The sequence below is a fragment of the Papaver somniferum genome, chromosome 8 (assembly GCF_003573695.1).
Source record: "Papaver somniferum cultivar HN1 chromosome 8, ASM357369v1, whole genome shotgun sequence".
NCBI lineage: Eukaryota > Viridiplantae > Streptophyta > Magnoliopsida > Ranunculales > Papaveraceae > Papaver > Papaver somniferum.
Genome location: NC_039365.1, coordinates 37,132,983 through 37,155,206, shown reverse-complemented (window position 1 = coordinate 37,155,206; position 22,224 = coordinate 37,132,983). Strand labels below are relative to the sequence as shown.

Sequence of the window (22,224 nt, the reverse complement as noted above, 5' to 3'; positions counted from 1 at the left end):
TAGTCACCTCACAATAACCTAACTGATTAACAGAAAAAGTTATTGCGGAATCACAAGAGTCTGAGACGAAGAACTGTTGTGAGTACTTTCGATATCTTACCTATCGGAGATAAATCTCGAGAAAATCTTAGAGAAGATAAAACTCAATACGATAGAACAAATAAGATTAGCATACACAACTACAGAGAAAATAATTGGATCTGGCTTCACGAATCCCAAATGAAGTCTTCAAGTCGTTAACCTAATAATGGTTTTGGAAAACCTAGGTTAAAGGAGAATCAACTCTAGTTTGCAACTAGGACACAAGAAAGTGTTGGGATTGGATTTTCCAGTTGCTAGATCTCCGTTATATAGTCTTTCAAATCAGGGTTGCTTACAATCAAAGATAAGATATCTTAGTAACAAAGCATTCAATATTCACCGTTAGATGAACTCTTGATTTAAGACTCAATCTAAGTCTGCTTAGAAATTAAGCAATTAATCTCCACCGTAATATGGTCTTAACTTGTTACGCACAAATGAAGTATACTTATTTTTAGATATGGGTTACCGAATCTAAACATGTATATTGAGTTGGCTCAATAACAGTTAACCGAAGTTAGCTATATGAACACTTTTGTCTTAGCCGTATTCATCTAACACTTCTGGATCAAATATGAAGATCAATCAATCATGTTAGATAATCAAATGAATTTAATTGTGTTTCAAATAGATTTGTTCAATTGTTCATTATCTCATAGAAATATATATGAACAAATTGAAACAAAATCGGTTTGATTCGTAATCGTACAAAGTACTTATACAAGAATCAATTCGTGAACATTAAGCCACGGTTTGCAAAGTTCATTTGTATTCCTTAAATCATAAATGTTTTAGTTCATGAGTATGAGAACCATACATAACCAATTTTAGAACTTAACCATTGTGTTCGCAAACTGGGTACGCGAACAACAGCTCTGGACCTTGGCCTAGTGAAGCCGTTCGCAAACCCGGTTCGCGAACAACCGTTCCAGACCCAAGTCAGGTAAACCCGTTCGCATACTAGGTACGCAAACAAGAGTTCTGGACTTTCTCAGGAAAATCCATTTGCATACTAGGTACGCAAACAAGATTTCTGGACTTGAATCATCACAATACAGTTCACATACTAGGTATGCATACCGTGTTGTATCCAAAAATGGGTAATTGTTCTAAACTCTCATTTCAATCATTGAAACATCCTTGAGAGACGATAATAGTAATCTCACACATACCATTAACTTCAAGTACTTTTCAAGTGATCAAATGATAAATACGAAACTTCCCGAGCTAACATCAAATGACTGTCTCACACAAATCATATAAGATGTTCAAGGTAATTTTCACATGATCATCTTTTGAATTAATATTTAATTTCCAATAAGTAGATTGTTCCAACTAACTCGTCAAGAATACGATGAACATGTCTAAAACAAAAAGCATCCAACACGTATTTCTTGAAATAGATAAGCGAGATAAACTCCACTCGAAATAATGTGTATATTATAAAAGTCTATATAGCTATACGACTTAGTCTCATTAGAAGATAAAATAGAATAGACTTCTGAGTGATAGATAAGTTTTAGTCTCCACATACCTTTTGTCGATGAAGTTACTCCAAGCTCATTAGTATGTCTTCCTCTTCAGTTGGTGAACGTTGTGAAGTCTAAAGCTCAACTACACATTCTATCCTAATCCGAGACATAGCCATAAGTAGACTAGAAATCAAGTATATAGTTTTGATCAACTAAACTTGAGAAACAAGCTTGAGATAGCAGCTTGCGAGTTCGACTGAGCAGTGCTCTAACATCAAGTTATATTCATCTTTCTATGTATGAGACGATGTCGTCTAACTAATTAGATTATCATAAGCATATCAAGAATTTCGAGTCAAGATTCATCTTGTAATTATTTCTTGAAATATGACTAAGCATAATGAAAATTTATTCATACTTGATGAATTTCAGTTAAGAACAATTTATTATTCGCAATCAAAATCATGTTTTATGAATTATCATTCAAAAATAGCTTGGAACAATGATATGTGTCATTGATGTTATTTGGGAATGTTTAGAATTGATTTAGAGAAATATAGAACTACTGTACATTCGGATATAAGACAATGTACACACCAGTCTTACAAACTGGGAAAACTGTTATAACTCTGAAGCCGTAATACATGTACACATACACGTAAACGGAGTAGCTATATGTCGAAAAATAGATTTTTGGTTCGCATATTCGTATGCACACCTTTAAAAGTCCGCGAAATCATGAATCCGGATTGGTACGTAAACCAGTACGCGTATTAGAAAAGAACCGTTGGTTACGGTATCCATTTGGTATCCATACCGGCACATGTACCAAAAAAGTTATATGGACTCCGGAACGTGACTATTTTTAAATGACATCCATACCAGTACACGTACCACAGAAGTTCTGTGGACTCCGGAACTCGGTTGTGTTTAAATGGTATCCATACCAGTACGCATACCGAAAAAGTTCTATGAACTCCGGAACTCGGTTATGTCTTAATGTTTACATACCGGTACACGTACTATGACATAACTGTTCACGAACATTGATGAATTTTCAAATGTTTTTGTAGATTGTGGTAAAAGGTGGGTTCTTTTCGAACTTGTGAAGGTAACTCTTTTTTTAAGATTTAAGTAAATAAATAAATGAATGAAATTAATAGTAATGTCAAGATTTTAGAAGGATTAAGGCTCATGATTCACTACCACTTCAAGTTGATTGGTTATAAATAATATTTCAGAAATTATTATTAAGCTCTTTTTCTTATTAAATCACTTTTTAATCTAAAAGGTGTCCAAATATTAAGTTGTCATCCTTTAGCATGATTTATCAAAGAATTATTCTAAGCATAAAACATCAAACTGATTCACAACTAATTAAGAAAACCATTTTATCCTTTTTTTATATTTATCCAAGTGAATTAAATAAAGTAAATAATTAAAGAAATTATGAATAAAAATATTACCAATCAAACATGAGTGAATAGATCCTCCATTGACTCAATCACCAAGAATTTAGCCTCTCATCATGTTGGAAAAATACTCAAAAGATTTTATTAATGCTCAAAAGTTGATTACAAATGATGAAATAAGAATAAAACGTTTTAAGACCGTTCTTTGCGACCTACAGTAAGCGTCAGGGAACAATGGCACTTTAAAAGTGCCGTAAGCACAACACCGAAGTCGCGGGAAAGGAACTGAGAATTGTCGCAAATATGCGACACTAGTCAACGACTCTCCTGGACGGTACAATGTTCTTCGTGTTCTTGGCTGAGCAGCAGCAGAACTTCTTTGCCTGTCGACCTCTTCTTTTGATTCTCTCGGCTCTAACTCTCTCCCAATGACTCTCCCAAAATTGCTAGCTTCAATTGTACGTGTATTTATAGTGAATTGAGGCCAAAAATCCGACCATTGATTGCGTATATACTCTCTTTAATTCGATTATTCCTTGCTGCCAAAAATAACGATAATTTCCATTTTTAAGCCCATGCACGCGTTAGATTTGATCCTGCACGCTCTAGTTAGCCTTCTACACGTCTCAGCATTCTTCCAACGCTATTAGAACTCCTCCATGCACACAAGAACTTCAATTTTGCTCGTGTTACAGTACACGTGCTCTGTTTTGGGTGTGTGAATCATCACGCGTTTTCCAGCCAATTCCGATCGAACCCACTTCCCAAAATGTGTTCCTTAACCTATATCACATCTCTCTATCAAATTTCAGCCATTGAATCGACCTGTAACCCCTTCATTTTTGTGATCAAACTTCTGCCAGTTGAGAATTTAATTTCCCGCCAAAAAACAAATTTGAATGTTGAAGATGATATGCCCCCTAGTAATTAGGTTACCCCTTATCCAAAAGCCTTGGGGTGCGAATAGAAGATGCCTTGGGGGTGACCTGGGGGTGCCCCTTAGTAATTAGGTTATCCCTTATCCAAAAGCGAGAGTCCGAATAACACTTGTCCTCCAAGTGCCAAAATCAACTTTTCGAGCCGAATTTTCCAAAAAATTTTATTTCCTAAAAATACATAAAAACACAATATTAATACAAAAATAGAGTTCCAACATTACGGACATTGAGGACAAATTAGACACAAAAAAGCGTCTATCAAATACCCCCAAACCTATTATTTGCTAGTCCTCGAGCAAATCTAATCTAAAAAATAAAATGACTACACTTAGCACGTGCAGCAAGCCGTTAAACCACTAGGTGGCCCTAGTGGCGGAGTGTTGTCTCCGAAGGGTTTACCAGAGGTGTACCCACAAAACCTTTATACTCCAGACCCTAGCTATCTACAACGAACCTTGGAAGGCACTAAAGAATCTCCTTGGTTGGCATACTTATTGACTACAAGAGGAAGTACCTTGATGCGAAATTCCAATTGATGTACACGAGTTTGTACTTAAGCATACTAAAATTCATATATAAGTGACAGATCTCTACTAAGATAGTTTCACAATGGACATCATACTCGGAGTCAGACTAATCACATGAAAAGATTAAGAAGATGGAAAAAGAAAAATGTAGATGGTTGAAAAGTGAACGGTGTTTCCCATATCTGTCTGAAGGCCTCTGCCAAGGTGAACCTAACCTAAATGACTGAGATACCGGTCTGACTAATATTAACACACTGGCATATACAAGGGAACCATCGGTCAATAACTTAAATCTAGATCAACAAACTGGCAAATACAAGGGAACCAGCAGTTGACTACACAGAACAACAATCATTTTTTTTTTAACTTAACGGCATGAATAGATCTTTTTGATCCAAGCGCATGCTTCTTGTCAGCAGATTACACGATAGTTCCCACGGGTCCTGCATTCCACGCTTGCTTAGGCGACGGAAACAGGGAGAACACACACATATTGCTATCCAAGTGTTAGTATCTATTCCGATTGGTCTACTGGTCTGGTCTAATTTTTTTTTTTTGAAAAGGTAACTCATTCACTCTATTTCACCCTAGCAAAGGTAACAACTTGAATTGTGTGCCCCACCAAATCACTTGAAATAAAAGAAAACTAAAAATAGAAAGTGAAAAGGACTCGACGAGATATGGCGAAACTATCATGTTAATTATAACACCTGAGCTTTGTGCTTTTATGAATAGACTCTATAGATGTTTCCATCTAGTCAGATTGGTTCCTCAACTCCTAAAACAAAAATGTTTCCATCCATTTAGATTGGTTAGTGCCATCCTAAATACGCATAAATTTCTAGGCTCTGGAGTTTATTTATTGCAACTAAAAAGTTTCTCCCATACCCCCAAACTTAAATCTAACATTGTCCTCAATGTTCTAAAGATGAAATTAAAAGCATGAACAAGGAGAAACGATTACTATTGAAGCAAAAGAGTTAAGGAAAGATATTACCGTGTTGCATGAGATTGGGTTACCTTCCAAGAAGTGCTAAGTTTAAAGTCTTCAGCCAGACATCAAATATCTCAAAAAGGATCTTCACCTTCCAAAGTCATATACCAATAGCCGAAAAAGTTTTGGGTCCATAATACCAAATAGAGCTAACACCAATATAAGACAACTGCACTGGCTCAGAAAAATGAACAGAAGGAGCACATCCTCATCTAAGGTTTCTTGCAAGACAACCGGATCTATCCAGAGCCTCCAGTTGGGCTTCATAAGAGTGTCTTGAAAAATAGATTCATCCGAAAAACGGGTTTCTAATATATGGATTCCCTCCTAAACAGTATCAGGCGGATCAGGTTGTGGAGTCTGAATAGACTCAAGAGATATCTCAGATGCACTAGGCTTGAGTCCCAAGTTAGGGACTTCTACTGGGGATAATTGACACTCTCTACCCCCAAACTCAGAGTTTTGGGTGTCTCTAGATAAACTAGTCACAATATTCCCAATTTCTAGACTATCTGGTTCCTGAAAAAGGTCAATTGCTTTCTCTGAGTTATAATCAGGTGGTTCATCCTCTAAATTCTTTTGAGGTATACTAGCTATAGGACTTATATGTTCATATCCTCTATGGTCATCCCTAGAGTTTCCTTATTGTGTTGAAGCACGGTTACTGGCCAAATCTCATGATCACTATCCAAATCGGAAGTTATAGGCAAAATCTCAGATGGGCCTACAAATGCATAATTGGGGTCCAACTTAGGAGGATCTTTAGGCTCTTCGAAATAAGGGCTTAAGGTAGATTCGGTAGCTAGTAATGGTTCAAACCTAGATTTCCATCTATCGGTATCTAACATAGGAATAGAATCCAACAGAGCATTTACTTGTTCAATGTTGCTATCATCGTCGAAATCCACCTGTAAAACGGGCTAGACAACTCTCTAATGGATCTTCCGATTCGGTGTTTGGTACAGACTTCGGAACTAAGGTTCCTATCATGTTGACCTCTTCAATGCACGTGTCATCTAGCTCAGAGGGTAGCTTACTAATATTAAAAATGTTCAGCTCAATAGTCATATTACCAAAAGACAAATTCATAATACCATTTCGACAGTTAATGATCGCATTGGATGTAGCTAAAAACGGGCGACCTAAAATCACTGGTATTTGGTTCTCTGGGTCAGGGATAGGTTGGGTATCTAGGATAACAAAATCCACCGGATATATAAACTTGTCGACCTCTATGAGAACATCCTCGACCACACCACGAGGAATTTTAACGGACCTATCAGCTAACTGAAGTGTCATCTTGTAGGTTTCATCTCACCAAGTCCTAGCTTAAGGTACACATGGTATGGCAGTAAGTTCACACTGGCTCCTAAGTCAAGCAACGCTCTCTCAACACGTACTTACCTATTGTACAAGCAATGGTAGGGGACCCTGGGTCTTTATACTTAGGAGTAGTGGTATTCTGAATAATAGAACTCACATGACTAGCTATGAAGGCTTTCTTCTGGAAACTGAGCTTACGCTTTCGCGTACACAAGTCCTTAAGGAACTTGGCATAAGAGGGAATCTGCGTAATAGCATCTAATAATGGAAGGTTGATATTAACCTGCTTAAAAACCTCCAATATATCATTAAAGTTGGACTCCCCCGGCAGCGGCGCCAAAAATTTGATGAATTTTCAAATGTTTTTGTAGATTGTGGTAAAAGGTGGGTTCTTTTCGAACTTGTGAAGGTAACTCTTTTTTTAAGATTTAAGTAAATAAATAAATGAAGGAAATTAATAGTAATGTCAAGATTTTAGAAGGATTAAGGCTCAGGATTCACTACCACTTCAAGTTGATTGGTTATAAATAATATTTCAGAAATTATTATTAAGCTCTTTTTCTTATTAAATCACTTTTTAATTTAAATGGTGTCCAAATATTAAGTTGTAATCCTTAAGCATGATTTATCAAAGAATTATTCTAAGCATAAAACATCAAACTGATTCACAACTAATTAAGAAAACCATTTTATCCTTTTTTTTATATTTATCCAAGTGAATTAAATAAAGTAAATAATTAAAGAAATTATGAATAAAAATATTACCAATCAAACATGAGTGAATAGATCCTCCATTGACTCAATCACCAAGAATTTAGCCTCTCATCATGTTGGAAAAATACTCAAAAGATTTTATTAATGCTCAAAAGTTGATTACAAATGATGAAATAAGAAGAAAACGTTTTAAGACCGTTCTTTGCGACCTACAGTAAGCGTCAGGGAACAACGGCACTTTAAAAGTGCTGTAAGCACAACACCGAAGTCGCGGGAAAGGAACTGAGAATTGTCGCAAATATGCGACACTAGTCAACGACTCTCCTGGACTGTACAATGTTCTTCGTGTTCTTGGCTGAGCAGCAGCAGAACTTCTTCGCCTGTCGACCTCTTCTTTTGATTCTCTCGGCTCTAACTCTCTCCCAATGACTCTCCCAAAATTGCTAGCTTCAATTGTACGTGTATTTATAGTGAATTGAGGCCAAAAATCCGACCATTGATTGCGTATATGCTCTCTTTAATTCGATTATTCCTTGCTGCCAAAAATAACGATAATTTCCATTTTTAATCCCATGCACGCGTTAGATTTGATCCTGCACGCTCTAGTTAGCCTTCTACACGTCTCAGCACTCTTCCAACGCTATTAGAACTCCTCCATGCACACAAGAACTTCAATTTTGCTCGTGTTACAGTACACGTGCTCTGTTTTGGGTGTGTGAATCATCACGCGTTTTCCAGCCAATTCCGATCGAACCCACTTCCCAAAATGTGTTCCTTAACCTATATCACATCTCTCTATCAAATTTCAGCCATTGAATCGACCTGTAACCCCTTCATTTTTGTGATCAAACTTCTGCCAGTTGAGAATTTAATTTCCCGCCAAAAAACGAATTTGAATATTGAAGATGATATGCCCCCTATCCTGAACTGGGGTGCGAATAACATATGCCTTGGGGGCGACCTGGGGGTGCCCCTTAGTAATTAGGTTACCCCTTATCCAAAAGTGAGAGTCCGAATAACACTTGTCCTCCGGGTGCCAAAATCAACTTTTCGAGCCGAATTTTCCAAAAAAATTTATTTCCTAAAAATACATAAAAACACAATATTAGTACAAAAATAGAGTTCCAACAATACAGACATTGAGGACAAATTAGACACAAAAAAGCGTTTATCAAACATGTTAAGTATATATACCTTGTACGACTACTTACCATGTCGATTAAATTCATATGCATATAAGATTATTTCTTCGAGATAATTAACATTTGAATTATATTTGAAAGCACCATAGACATATTTGATCACAAGATTGTATTTCGAGTTAAGTCTAAGTCTTTATAAAAATTCTCAAGCTTATAGTTCAGTTGGCTAGTTTCAACTAACCATTCATGAGCGTGGTCTTATACACGGTTCGGTTATGATTCATTCTGACCAGAGTATATATATTGATTATGTTAATTAAATTCAAAGATTCATCTAACAATGGGTATTGTTTGCTTGGTTCCAAATCCATCTTAGCTTAAACCTAAAGCAACCTATGCTTTGAATGTCTATAAAAGGGTAACTTCAAGCAACTAGGATCTTTGAATCCCGACAATACTTTTCTTGGTGTGTCCTAGTTGTAACTAGAGTCGTCCTCTTCCTAAAACCATTTTAGGGTTTAGCGACTACAAAGACTTTATAGGGATTCGTGAATCTAGGTCCAGTTATCTTTTATCTTGATAACTCGAGTATCCCGATCTTGCTCGATTGTTGAGCTTCTCACTTGAAAAAGATAGGTGGAAATCATCAAAGTTCTCTTCATCTCAGACTTTGTTGATTCTACAAGTTTTATACTTGTGAGGTGAATAATAATCTAGGCTGCACTTAGGGTTGCATAAGTACGGATTTTGAGGTTAGTTAGATTTTATCCGCAATCAATTTCCAGTCTCACCTTGATCTACAATAAAAAAATAAATCAAACACATATAGGCTTATCTGTGGGAGAAATATTGGTTTAAAGTCTTCAATTGAGTTGAAGCAACTCTTAGTTGGTGTGACGTCAGCTAAGTGAATCAATTGCACAGAGTCCTTCTAGGACTCAAGAGGCGTAAGGAGCGCGACTGTAATTTAATTCTTGTGAGGGTTTAATTCGGTCTCAACTACATTCCAGTCCGAAGTTAATTTGTAGCAGGCTAGTGTCTGTAGCGGCTTAATACAATTTGGTGTTAAATCTGAACTAGTTCCTGGGGTTTTTATGCATTTGCGGTTTCCTAACAAAACTTTTGGTGTCTGTGATTTTTATTTTTCGGCATTATATTGTTTATCTTTATAATTGAAATATCACAGGTTGTACGTAAATAAATCAAAGTAGATACATCCATCCTTGTTTGTTGGATACGACTTGATTGATTCTTGGACATTGGCCTTTGGTACCGTCCAAGTAATCTCTTGGTAATTAGGTTCATGGACTTGGTTCTGTCAACATTCTAATTGCAAGAGTAAAGAGATATAAGCTCTCTATATAATTCCTTGATTGAGATTCATTAAGTTGAATTCTCGGAATTATATTGGGTTTAGTCCATACAAATTACGTAAGGCTGGTTCCTATGGGCAAGGCAAAGCCATGAGTTTTCCACTTTTGCACCCACTATGAGCATGGCAAAGTGGCAAACAGGCCTAGTAAAGTGGCAAATATGCCGTTTTTCCAGGCCAGGTCGAGTTCCTACTGAGCGGTCTAGTCTCGATCGCTCAGTGTGATATAGACCGGCCGGTCAAGAGTAGACCGCTAGCGATGTAAAATCGGGTGGCCACTGCATCTCATCCAACGGTCATCGATTCATAACCGTATAAATACAATATCAATTTTCATTTCAACTCACATCATTTCTTCAATTTTCATTCTTTCACTCCACAAATCTAATATGCCAGTTTACAGAAGAAATGGTCAATGATGCACCAACAACAAGATACTTTATGGCAAAACATATTTCAAAGATTTCAAGTAGAAACATTGAACCTCAATAATCGAGATGCAAATACTTTATGTCATCGCTTCGGAGAAATCAACAAGGATGTGATCTTGTTTGTTTCTGCACTTATTGAAGGGCATCGAAACCAAGTAACTAGTCAAAACGAACTTGATGTGGAGCAAATATGTCGGGTTGAATGGCGCAATAGAGTGAAAAAAGATTTTCAATTCGATAATTGTTATCTTATCTTGATGGTGTTGCCCAAATATGATGCATTTAGATTAACATTTGTATGATGCATCTTTCATTTGTATGATGCGATGTAATCAAGATTTAAAGTTATTATCAAAGATTAATTTTAAGATATTTATGTAAACTAGTGCATCTTTCATTAAGTTTGATAATCTAATTTTCGAATTTTAATTTACATTAGTGCCTCTTTCATTAATCCAGATAATAAGATATAAACTAGACATAACTTACAATAAAGACTTTAAAAATAAAAATTTGGGACAATATTCGTCATCCTGTTTATCTTCTTCATTTCACAAACTTCCAATCAATACGCTCATGAACAAAGTTTCTTTGTTTATCTTCTCATTTCCCTTCAAATTTTCCTTACCTTAAACTTTTCTTTGTTTTTACTTAGTCAGAGGTTTGATTTGGTTAATATCCAAAACTTGAAGACTTCTTTGGTTTTTACCTATTTCTTTGTAACCTCCACATATCTTACTAACAACGGCTTCAAGCACCACTCCGAAAAAATCAAATTGGGTAGCCAAGTTAAGTTGGGATTCAAACTTTGCCATTTTGTAAGAAAAGATAGAAATTTTTATGTAAAAAATTTGGTGTAATTTGTGTGTGTGAATGTCACATTTTTATAGTGGTGGAGAAAGAGCCGTTGGAGATTTAAAATCAACCGAACGGTAAAGACTACACCAGTAGCGGTGGAGTCTCGATCGCTAGCGGTGCCGTCTCTACCGTTTGGTTGAGACTCGATCACTTAGGTCACATATTCGTCTCTTTTCCCAAAGTGGTGCGCCCAGTTTTCCAGGCCAGCTGGCATGACTAATGGGTGGGTTAGCCACCCCCCAATAGGAACCAGCCTGAGAAAAAGTTGGCGGTGTATTTTGGTACCTCTAGTATTTTCAAAAATTACTTAACATTAATCAATTCACCCTCCACTTCTTCCGTACTCAGCCCACGTATTCGCTCTGTTCTGAAGCTGACTAGTCATTTGCGCATAGTTCCTTGCAGGTAATCCTCTTTCTGGTTGAATATCAGGCCTCAAGTATTCATATGCATGGTTAGTCCAATCCTTATTACGACGGGTTTCTTGAATTACCATGTTATGCATAATTATGCAAGTCAGCATAGTCTTATGCATTTCACGAGCACTTAGACCACGATAAGACCCACAAATGATGACGAACTTCTGTTTTAGAATTCCAAAAGCCTGTTCTACATCCTTCCTCAATTCCATTTGTCTACTATTAAAACATGAGTATGAACAACCCATATCACCGACAGGGGGCTGACGGTAACATTGAACTAAAGTTGATCATTTTTGATAAATTCTATCTGCAAGAGTGTAGCGATAACCGTTTAAAGTGAAATTTACTTTAAGACTAATTCCATACTTTAAATCTTCAAACAAACACGACTTGTGTAAAACATTTATATCGTTTTGAGATCCCGGAAGACCAAAAAAAACGTGCCATATCCAACAATCATAAGAAGCAGCATCCTCAAGGATAACCGTTAGTTTTGCGTAGTGACCCTTATTTTGAACGACCCAATAGGTAGGGCATCTGGTCCATACCCAATGCATACAGTAAAGAATACCCACCATTCCTAAAAATCTTTTTCTTTAATATTTCTTTAACATCTGTGTCAGTTGGTTTTCATAAATAAGTTGGACCAAAATGATTAAACATTGCTTAGCAAAAAAATGAAAGTTACTTGTACGCAGTTGTTTTTCCCATACGAAGATACTCATAATTAGAATCCGGAGGTTTGCCATATCCTATAACCCTTAAGGCCGAAGTAATCTTTTGTTCCGGGCTATGACCTATAATATTCAGTGCATCATACTGATAATTAAATTGAGGGTCTACCTGAGAAAGCTCACCAATAATCTTTAAAAACAAATTCCGGGTAATGCAGAATCGGCATTGGAAATCTTCATCAGAAAACACAGTCTAGAAGAAAATAATTGTGCATCAGCTTCTCGTGGAAATCATCCCGACCTTGATACTTATATCTTCTTGTAAATACTTCCCTTGATTGTGGATCTCTAGGCATCTTCCCCGATGAATATAGCATCAACAAAGTGTTGGTTAGTTCTCTATTTTCATCTGATTCAAATTCTAATGTTATGAAAAGCTCACCAACAAAGTAATGCTTTGTGTACCGTGGGATCGCCACAAAGGGTTGTCCCGTGTGAGACAACCTGGCGGGACCCGCACAACCAAAACCCGCCCCCTGTTAACTCTAGCGGGTCCGTGGGTCCCTCCAGGTTGTCTCACACAGGATAACCCGTTGTGGAAAGCCCACGGTGTACGTAGCACTACTATATGAATACGCACCTCTTCGTTAGAAGAATCCATTGTTTGAAACTAAAGGAATAAGTAAACCGAGAATTAAGATACAAAATAGTAGGATGATAATGTATAATTAGTGAAAAAACGAGGTGTAATTAAATAAGGGGGGAAAACAGCCGTTACATCATTATTTACTATGCGAGTCTCCACTGTTCAATAAAGACTCGATCGTTTAACTATGTTCCCATAATGCGCGCGACTAGTAGCGTTTTAGATACTAATAGAGCTGTACATGGATCGGGCGGGTCGGATTTTAGGTAATACCAACCCCGCACCCACAAACAACAGGTTTTTATTTTCATAACCAACCCCGAACCCACAAATAGCGGGCGGGTTTGGGTTTAAACCTGCTTAAACCCGTTTCATATTGTAGTTCAATATTTCTGCAAGTTTTTCACATGCATTATTTATAGCTGTACCTCTTTATATTCAATAATCATTCACACACACATGTTTTAAAGTTTAAACATATTTCTTACTTAAGTTCTTGATTACTTAAAAAAACAAACCATAAATATAAGTGTTCATTGTTAAGCTTAAACAAGTACCAATATACTTCCAGTGAAAACAAGTTTAAACAATACTATTATTTCAAAGTTTATCAACGGTGTATATTTGACGGGTTTTTCGGGCAACCTCGCACCCACAAGCAGCAAGTTTTTATTTTCATAACCAACCCCACACCCATAACGGGCGGGTTCGGATTAAATACCCACGGATTTTGCGGGTGCGGGTAAGTTGGGCGGGTCTTGATACTAAACTAACTTACCACAAACAGTGTCCGTGACTCAGGCTGTGACCGGTGTTTAGCTTGCTCCGAAATTGGATCCGGTCAATTGATCACCTAAAACTCAGACGTCACCGAATGCCTTCCTTTTTCGCTGCAGTCTCTCAATCTCTCTTCTCCCAATGAAATGTCTTCTACAACACTTTCTTTCTCTTCCATTTCCTCAGTTTCCTTCTCCATCCCTACTTTCTCGTTAACTCCCGCTTCAATCCTCATATCAAACCGAACCAAAATCATTAACATTGCTTCACAGTCACAACCCAGAGCAGTTGTTGTCCCAAGCCTGGCTAGATTCTGAAACTGATAAGGTAGTGATGAAACATTTCGAAGATACTACTCAAATTCTAATGTTATGAAAAGAAATGGTGAACTGGGTTTCAATTGTTTGGTTAAGAATGATTTTTATTTTTATTTATTTTTAGGGTTTTGGACAAAGAAGCACTCTAGACAGCTTGGATGTCTTCTCAGTTCTCACTCCATTCTAGCTGTTTATTATGTTGATCCTAGGAATTTTGGTACTACACATTACTTTGGATTTCCTAAAACTGGAGATGAGTTTTGATTCTTACTTCAACAAATGTGATTTTAATTAACGGTAGATTTGTGGTGAGTGTTTTTTTATATTCGTTTGTAATCAACCTTGCTAGGGTGATAGCTAATTCACATTCGCATTTGGTTGGTAAGTTAGTTCAGTATTATTGACTGGCAGATACTACGAAATTTAGTGATGGGAGAGTTTTTTTTGTAGGATTTAGGAAATATTCGGGCAATTTTGAAATTGGGGTTTGTTGAACTTGATTTGATAAATAAGAAAGGTAATGATACTCAATTTGAAGCAACTATGGATATCCACAGTTTAGCCACTTCATTAATTATACTAAGAGTTAAGGGACGACGGGCAGTCTTTATTAAGGGATGTCTTGTAAATTTAGATGATGCCGATTTGGGAGAAGACTTGCAGAGGACAAGAGTTAAGGGATTTTGGCTTTGAATCATAATTTATTCTTAGTGTTTATTGAATGTGGGTATCTATCTATATGTTGAGTGGCCCTCCAGAAATTTGAATTAACACTTACACTGTGTGACTAGTCAACTGAGTGTGTATGTCTATAGGCTAATGTCTCAGTGGAACTTTCAGTCCTTGTAAATGTTGGTTGGATTAAGATATGAATCCCATTTGTAACAATGTTTTAATGTTGGTTTTCGGCTTTCATACTAGCTTTGCTGGTTGCAGGCTTGTTACGCTTGTAGCTGATTTTTTTTGTTATACAATTTAGCTCCCTCTGAGAGAAAAGGGTAGGGGATCCACTTATCTGCCTAAGCTTGGATTCACTAGTTTTTAGTTAGATCAGGAATACTTTAAGAATAAAAGGGTCGTGGCTTCCACTTTGGCAATGCTGATTCAAACTATTACAGGATACACGTTCTGCTTTTGCCTGTTGTTTTTTCTGTTAGTAATAGGGATTGCATTTTATCGTTATTCCAATCTTGGATAAATCCAGTTGGTGGGTACCTTGTTTCAGCTCGTGTCTTCTAGATATATGTTTTGAGTTTGTTGCCAAAACATAATCTGGTGAAATGGGGGAATATAAGAATATTAATTTGCTTTTGGAAGTTGAATGAGTGTGTATGACTTTCAATCTTAATTTGCTTTGCAGCTCTAAGGGCACAGTTTCTGATTGAGTGCTTAGCTGATTTGAAAAAGAATTTGATGAAGAGAGGCTTAAATTTTGTTATATAACATGGAAAACCCGAAGATATTCTCCCTTCAATTGCAAAAGCTTTTGGAATTCACGCACTCAATAGATATGTTACTTTATAAATGATAGTGAAGCTAGGAGCAATTCTTTTGTGATGAGTTTCTTTCATGTGCTGCACTATATGATTCGTCAAGCAAGCTTTTATTTATTGAGTTGTTACGCTATTCAGGTTTGTGCCCATAAAAACATTTGTAGGAGTATCTCTACTCTCCGAAGGATCCACATCCGCCAATCGAAATCCTACAAATGTGAAGCTTGAGCTTGCTTGGGGAAGTACTATGTACCATGTCGATGATCTCCCATTTAATCCGAGTAGTTTACCTGACATATATACCCAATTTTGTAAGGTACGTAAATCTAGCAGTACATTCCAGTGGTAGAAGTTACATTTTGTTTTTGAAGTTAGATGAGGTAATACTCTAAACAGTATCTTCCATGATGAATCAACTTGCAGTCTGTTGAATCCAAGTGCAATTTGTGGCTGCTTTAATCTCAGTTGGGTCACTTCCCAGCACTGATCTTAGCAAAATTGGGGGAAGTCCTTTGCTTGACCAGCTTGGTGTCATTCATGAAGAGGCAAGTTACGGTGCACTTTTTTTCGGTCATATTAAGATGCAGTAGTTTCTTGGTTTATACCCAATAGTGAACCTGAATGAATCAGATAATAACAAGACTCTCTCATTCTCTGTTTTGTGAAATGCAGGCTAAAAAAGAAATGTGTTTTGTCGGCGGTGATAGTGCAGCGCTGGGCAGAGTATACGAGTACTTCTGGAAGAAGGTAGGAATCTCAGATTATACAAATATCTATCGGTTATTAGAGAGGATAGAAAGGTTTAGAATTGAAGATGGGAAGATAATGTGCTGTTTTCTTTCTGATATATCAGGTTGAAACCTTGAAAAATCTTTAGTCCATTTCTTTAATATAGTTAGCTAAATAAATCTCAAACTGTGTAGAATTTGCTGAAGGTGTACAAGCATACAAAGAATAGTATGCTAGGTTCTTTTCACTCAACAAAATTCTTTTCATGCCAGATATGAGAAGGATAGGCTAGCAAATGAGTCAACATATTGGTATCTTACTGCCTTTGTATACTGTATGTTCTGCTTGGTTATACATAGTTTTATGTATATAAATCCAAACGAGCTGTTTTTGTGAATTGTTGTAATGTTTAGTTGCTTTTGGCGAATCAGTTGTCAAACTTGTGTGGTTTCAGGGTACTGTTAGAATTGATATGAAGGGACTCGATCTTCCATTTGGGTATAAACTACTGCTTTGCATTTCAGGATATCTTGATAGGTGGATTTGCCGAACATAATAAATAAATGCCTCATGATTATGCACAGTTACTTTTTGTAGATGTCTGTGTAGGATGCAAATTATATTTCATGTGTATCAATAACTGTATCTCTTGTAAACATCTTTTCTCGGGACTATATTTAGGTGGACCGAGAGAAGTTGAGGCTAGGTGGAGCGAAGATCTCCATCTTTTTGAATCTTGGAGAGACGGCCTTACAGGGTAAAATTGTAATACCCCTTCCTAGAATTTTACGGAATGTGAAGCTTATCTAGCCACAGATAAATGGAACCAATTGCTGATTCTGTTTATCTTGTTACCTTGACATTTGTAGGGATCCTCTTTAAGACGCAAATATGAAAGAACTTTCAACAACTGCTTTCGCGTCAATCCAAGGACGACAGGTAAATACTGAGTTGAGTGCTGAATTTAACTGTTTGGAGGGATCCTTTTAGTTTTAGATTTTTAACTGTTTGGGTAGTACATTACCACCCGGAGTTTGTTTTGGAGATGAGCAAATAAGACCTTCTTTACTTTGATGCATCAAGATCATTAGGGTTGGTGAAAAATGAACACTATCTATTATTGCTGTACAGATAGTTTTGCTCATTTCTTGTTCGAGATATGGGTATTGACTGGCTTTTGAGTGCAGAGTGGTTTGAAATTTCTTGGATTATGATCCAAGTTCAAATCATGGGAACTGGACATGCGGTGCAGGTTAGTTATTCGTGGATTATGCATCTTTGAACTTCACACAGATAATTCAGTTTCTGAATAGTTAGATTGCTACTGTAGGTGTTGGGAATGATCCAAGAGAGGATTTGTAAATCAGTATTCCCAAACAAGTGAACACAAAATTTTTCATTCATCATTCAGATTTTTATTTTTTTTTCTTTGGAAGAACACTTTTAACTGATTTAGATCCCGAATATAAAAAATTGCTGTATTCCTGTATACGAATATGTTGCATGCTAGTACCAAGTTACAGAATCTTCCATAAGAGAAAAGGAATTTTCCACAGGAGAACTTTATACCTCTGAATTTTAGCAAGCGAAATCATGGTCGTAGACATACTTAACCCACATCAAGAAGAAAATGACAGTAATTCCAAATGAACTTTTCCATTTGATTTCATTTATAAACTACTGGCAGTTACATACTGTACATGAGTTACGATACACTTATGATAAGAAAAGAAAAAAAAATCAAATAAACTTTATTTTCTATACTAACTTTTTCCCTTTAACATTATGTTGGAGAGTTCTCTTATCAAATATTGTAGGCCAATATGTTGAACGGACCATTTCAGCAAACAATGGAAATAGCAACCACAGAAACAATGCAACTGGCACACAGCCAAGCGATGTTATAGGAATTACAGTCCATTTCCATCTCGGGCAAAGAATAATATCTATTGCTGAACCAAACGCTATCATCATGGTGGCCATTGAAATGAAGAGTGTTGCTAGGCCTAGTATGAACTTTTGTGGTAATGCTTTAACAAAATCTTCTTCTGAATATCTTGATGTTAGGATGGCCAAGAACATAAGAACTGATGTGGCGGAAGAGAAGAGAGCTAAGGCATCTGCTACTGCAAAGACAATGAATGAATTGGTGTTCAAAAGAATAGGAAGGCCATTGACCGTGTTTCTCTTAGCATCATTGTAGTTACCACCGGGTACAGTAAAAGCTGCAGCAAATGCTACTGTAGAGATAAGGGTTGCTACTATCATACATGAATGTGAGGTACCTCTCATCCATTTTTCTCCCTTCATCACTAAATCTTTGTGTTTTTCTGTAAATATGCATTGCGCAGTCATTCCATCTTTGTTCCTCACTAGCCTGTATCTCTCTAGTAAAATAGATTTCACCCCCTGATTGAAATAATAGAGAAGAAAATAAGGACATGATATCAGTGAACTTAAGTAATAAACTGACATATTTAGGAAGCACCAAAACTTGTTTTTGGTTTATGTACCGAACTACACACATTTAGATCATGTAAAACCTATTCCTTATATGATCTTATCATTGGTTACCTTAAACCACTGTGCTTCCCTTTGCATCTGAAATGCTGCACCTGAGACTGAATTTAGTTGGTGAGAAGGTGCAATTTCCGCAGCATAATGCAAGATGGTGTTACCTTTATCATCAGCTCTGGAATTCAATTCATCCATGTCCTCCTCGCTCTTTTTGCATATGAAATCAAATATCTTATCATTTCTTTCTGCAATAGCAATTTGTACCATTGTTTGTCCCTCCATTTCAGACCAGAGCAAGTAAGGAAATTTCTTAAGACACTGCACAATGACTTCCGTTGTCCCGTATGTTATTGCTGTCTTCATGAGGCTAGATTGTTTGAAAAAATCTATAACATCTGACTTTTTCATAGTAGCACCTATCTGTTCTAACATGGTAGAGACTAATTTAGAGGCTTGTTCATTAATGAACTTCTGGTCGTACACTTTTTTGATAAAAGAAACTGTAACAAGAATAAACGGTGAACAATAAATTAGAAATTAGATTCCTTCATTTAATGAAAATTTAGCTAATAGGTAAGTTTCACTTTAATAGACCTTGAGTTAAGTAGGGGTTGAGGTACTGCTTGATGAACTTTGTTATGGCTCCTCTACGCATTGTTGAGGACTCTCTCGGGCTTTCTAGGTCTGCTCTGTTGTCAAGGTAATTAGGTGCCTCTGTGTCCACTTGAAGAACTGTTTGGAAAAGTAAGTAGTTTCAAAATATATAGACTGTATTCAAACTATAAATAAGAATGAATGAGGTTAAAGCAAGGGCACTAACACAGGTAGAGGCGTCTTCGCCACCATGTTGTCTTATTTCCACTTTGAAGTGAAAATGGTCTCCGAACAAGCACTTCTAGTGCGCACACACCACGGTTTTTTGTTTTCTCTGTGACCAACTTCGGATTACTTTGCACAATAGACAGTGCGATATCTACAAAACAAACAAGCATTACAACGTAAAATTTTATAAATCAAAATATTTCACTAACCTTAATTTCAATTGACGAATATAAATCTATGTATCTGATCGGTTATTATTATTACAGTAGAAGTTAGAATCAATTGAATCACAGAGTAGGGAAGCACCACGTTGCCCAGCGAAAGGACTTGGGTCATCGTCTCTAGTAACAGAATAAAGATACCGTAGCACCTCCTCTTGTTCTTCTGAAACAAACTTTGCAGCAGTGTGGAGCGGTACTCTTCCATAGTTATCACGTATCTGTGTCAAGAGCGGGTTTGTCTTCACCATCAGCTTAACAACTTTGGTGTTTCCTTCCATTGCAGCAGTGTGAAGTGCTGTATACCCATACTTACTGTCCTTTTGTTCAAGTGCTTTTGGCTGCACGACTCCTACTAGTTTTTCCACGAATTCCCACTTTGTATGGTCTGCAGCTATATTCAATGCTGTTTCTGATTCAATTGTGATGTCTTTCGTAGTTGCTCCTGGGTCTGCCTTGAAAATTTCTTCTGCCCGATCCCAATCGCCTTCCTTTGCTGCTTCATATAGTGGCTTGTGTTCCTCGTAAACGTAATCCGTTGCTTGATTCACCTCTCCTTGATCTGTTTGACAAGCAAGAGTCCAAAATATTTTAGATCTATTAAAGAATAAACATACAATAAAACCATTATGAATAGTAAAAATTTTAATTTTATTTCTCATGTTTCTCATTGAATCACTGATCAACAACTTGAACAGAAGTTTTCTATGCAAATGCTGAGTTTGTCAGAAGAAATTGGATTCATATAATGACATTCAAAGCTTCGATAAAATTAGTAAATGGGGTTTGTTATGATCAACTGTTGGTATAGTACTCGACTCTAAGCTGGGATGAAATTGGTTAACAAAGGCAACTCTGTCCTATAGCTGGGTGCCAAAGCAAAGTAAGCTCAATTTGTATAGATAGATAGAATTACAATATGAGAAATCAACAGTAAATATAGATAAGCGAATTACTTTGTTGTTCATCGACTGATGCAGGGTTTTCAACTTCAGCGCCCTCTGTTGCTTCAGTTTGATAATTGTTATTACAATTAAAAGGCTTTATTTGGTTAATAGGAATGATGCTAGGACTATTTTGGTTTTGTTCTGGAATTCCATTGTTCATACTTTTCAAGGTCTCCAATATTTGTTGTAGAGTATGTGCCTGAGATTCCATAAGTTTAATAAGAGTGGTTTCAAAAGTACTAGCCATTGTTTCTTGAGATTTTTTGTTCCTGGTATCAGTAGATATATGGTGATTATATGCCGCTAGAAGCTAATAATGATGATTTATTTATAAAGGCTTGGTTGTTGTTTTTGTTTACTTATATGAGAAAAAAGGCAGAGAAGAATATAAATAGCAACAGAAAGAGAACAAGAGAGTAAAGACTCCAAACTCCACTGAGATGATGTCAAATTGAGTCTATTCTGAAGGGAAGTGGAAAAGAAGAAAAGTTGCAATCCACTGAATACAGTCAGTCAGTCAACCATGAACACTAAAAAGGCAAAGAAAGATCTTTACAATCTCATTGATAGGCTAGCAAAAAGTAAAGATGCAGTGCAATCCACAGTGTGAGTACTCTCAATCAGTCATGAACCGACTGCTGCTTTCCGTATCTTCTTCTTCTTCCACTACATTCAATAATTCATTTCCTTTCAATAATTCATTTAAGATGATTGCTGTGTGCATGTCTTCTATATTTCCTTTAAATTAGGGTGTTTGCATTTTATACACTTAGTACTCAAGTCTGGTGACCTTCATGGTTTCCAGACTGCAGATCAAGGAGACTGTCTAACCATTCTAGACTGTCTAAACTCAAGGCTGAAAGCTGAAAAGGCGTTATGATCCACTCACACCTAACACACCACTTGCATACAAAACAATCAGACCTTTCTCTATCTTCTCTAAAGAAAAAAGTAGGTGTTATTGGAAAATTCTTCTGCTTATCAATTGGATGATCTTGAAAGCTTAACTGTTGAATTAAACTTATTTAAGCAGGCTCTTTCCGAGTAATGATCACTTTGTATTTGGTGCAATGACGACCAATTGTTGACCCAAGATGAGAGCACTAAATTCGATTGCTTTTGGGATGCCAATTGTGTTTTGAGCTGTCTCGTATCTTTCTTTTTTTTTTTCCTCCAAAAGAGCGCAATCTGTTGTAATATCTCCATAACAATACTTTATCTTTCGGTCTATGTTCGATGAATTTCAAATCGGAATCTAATTCGATTTTCACTTGTATAAAACTGGTACATGAGGATTTCTGTGAACTTCTGTACTAAATACGTGTATGCATCACTAGAATAACTAAAGAAAATATATTGACTAAGATCTTCCACACGACTTCATTACCTTCACAAACT

The 22,224-nt window shown here is 36.6% G+C and overlaps 1 protein-coding gene and 1 pseudogene across 2 annotated transcripts; one reads left to right on the top strand and one right to left on the bottom strand.

Moving 5' to 3' along the window:
* Positions 1-14,116: 14,116 nt before the first annotated feature.
* Positions 14,117-17,925, top strand: LOC113305417 (annotated as a pseudogene).
* A 28-nt stretch (positions 17,926-17,953) lies between these two features.
* Positions 17,954-21,190, bottom strand: LOC113306552. Of its 2 annotated transcripts, none has more exons than XM_026555474.1 (6): positions 20,836-21,190; positions 19,926-20,441; positions 19,660-19,812; positions 19,434-19,571; positions 18,897-19,339; positions 17,954-18,731 (listed from the first exon to the last, which is right to left on the bottom strand). In XM_026555474.1, exons 1-6 carry the CDS (start codon positions 21,071-21,073, stop codon positions 18,081-18,083), a joined length of 2,139 nt encoding a protein of 712 aa, XP_026411259.1. In that variant the 5' UTR covers positions 21,074-21,190; the 3' UTR covers positions 17,954-18,080. The 2 variants fall into 2 exon arrangements, with proteins under 2 accessions (XP_026411259.1, XP_026411260.1); XM_026555475.1 differs by having other exon boundaries at positions 19,968-20,441.
* Between the last annotated feature and the right edge of the window lie 1,034 nt (positions 21,191-22,224).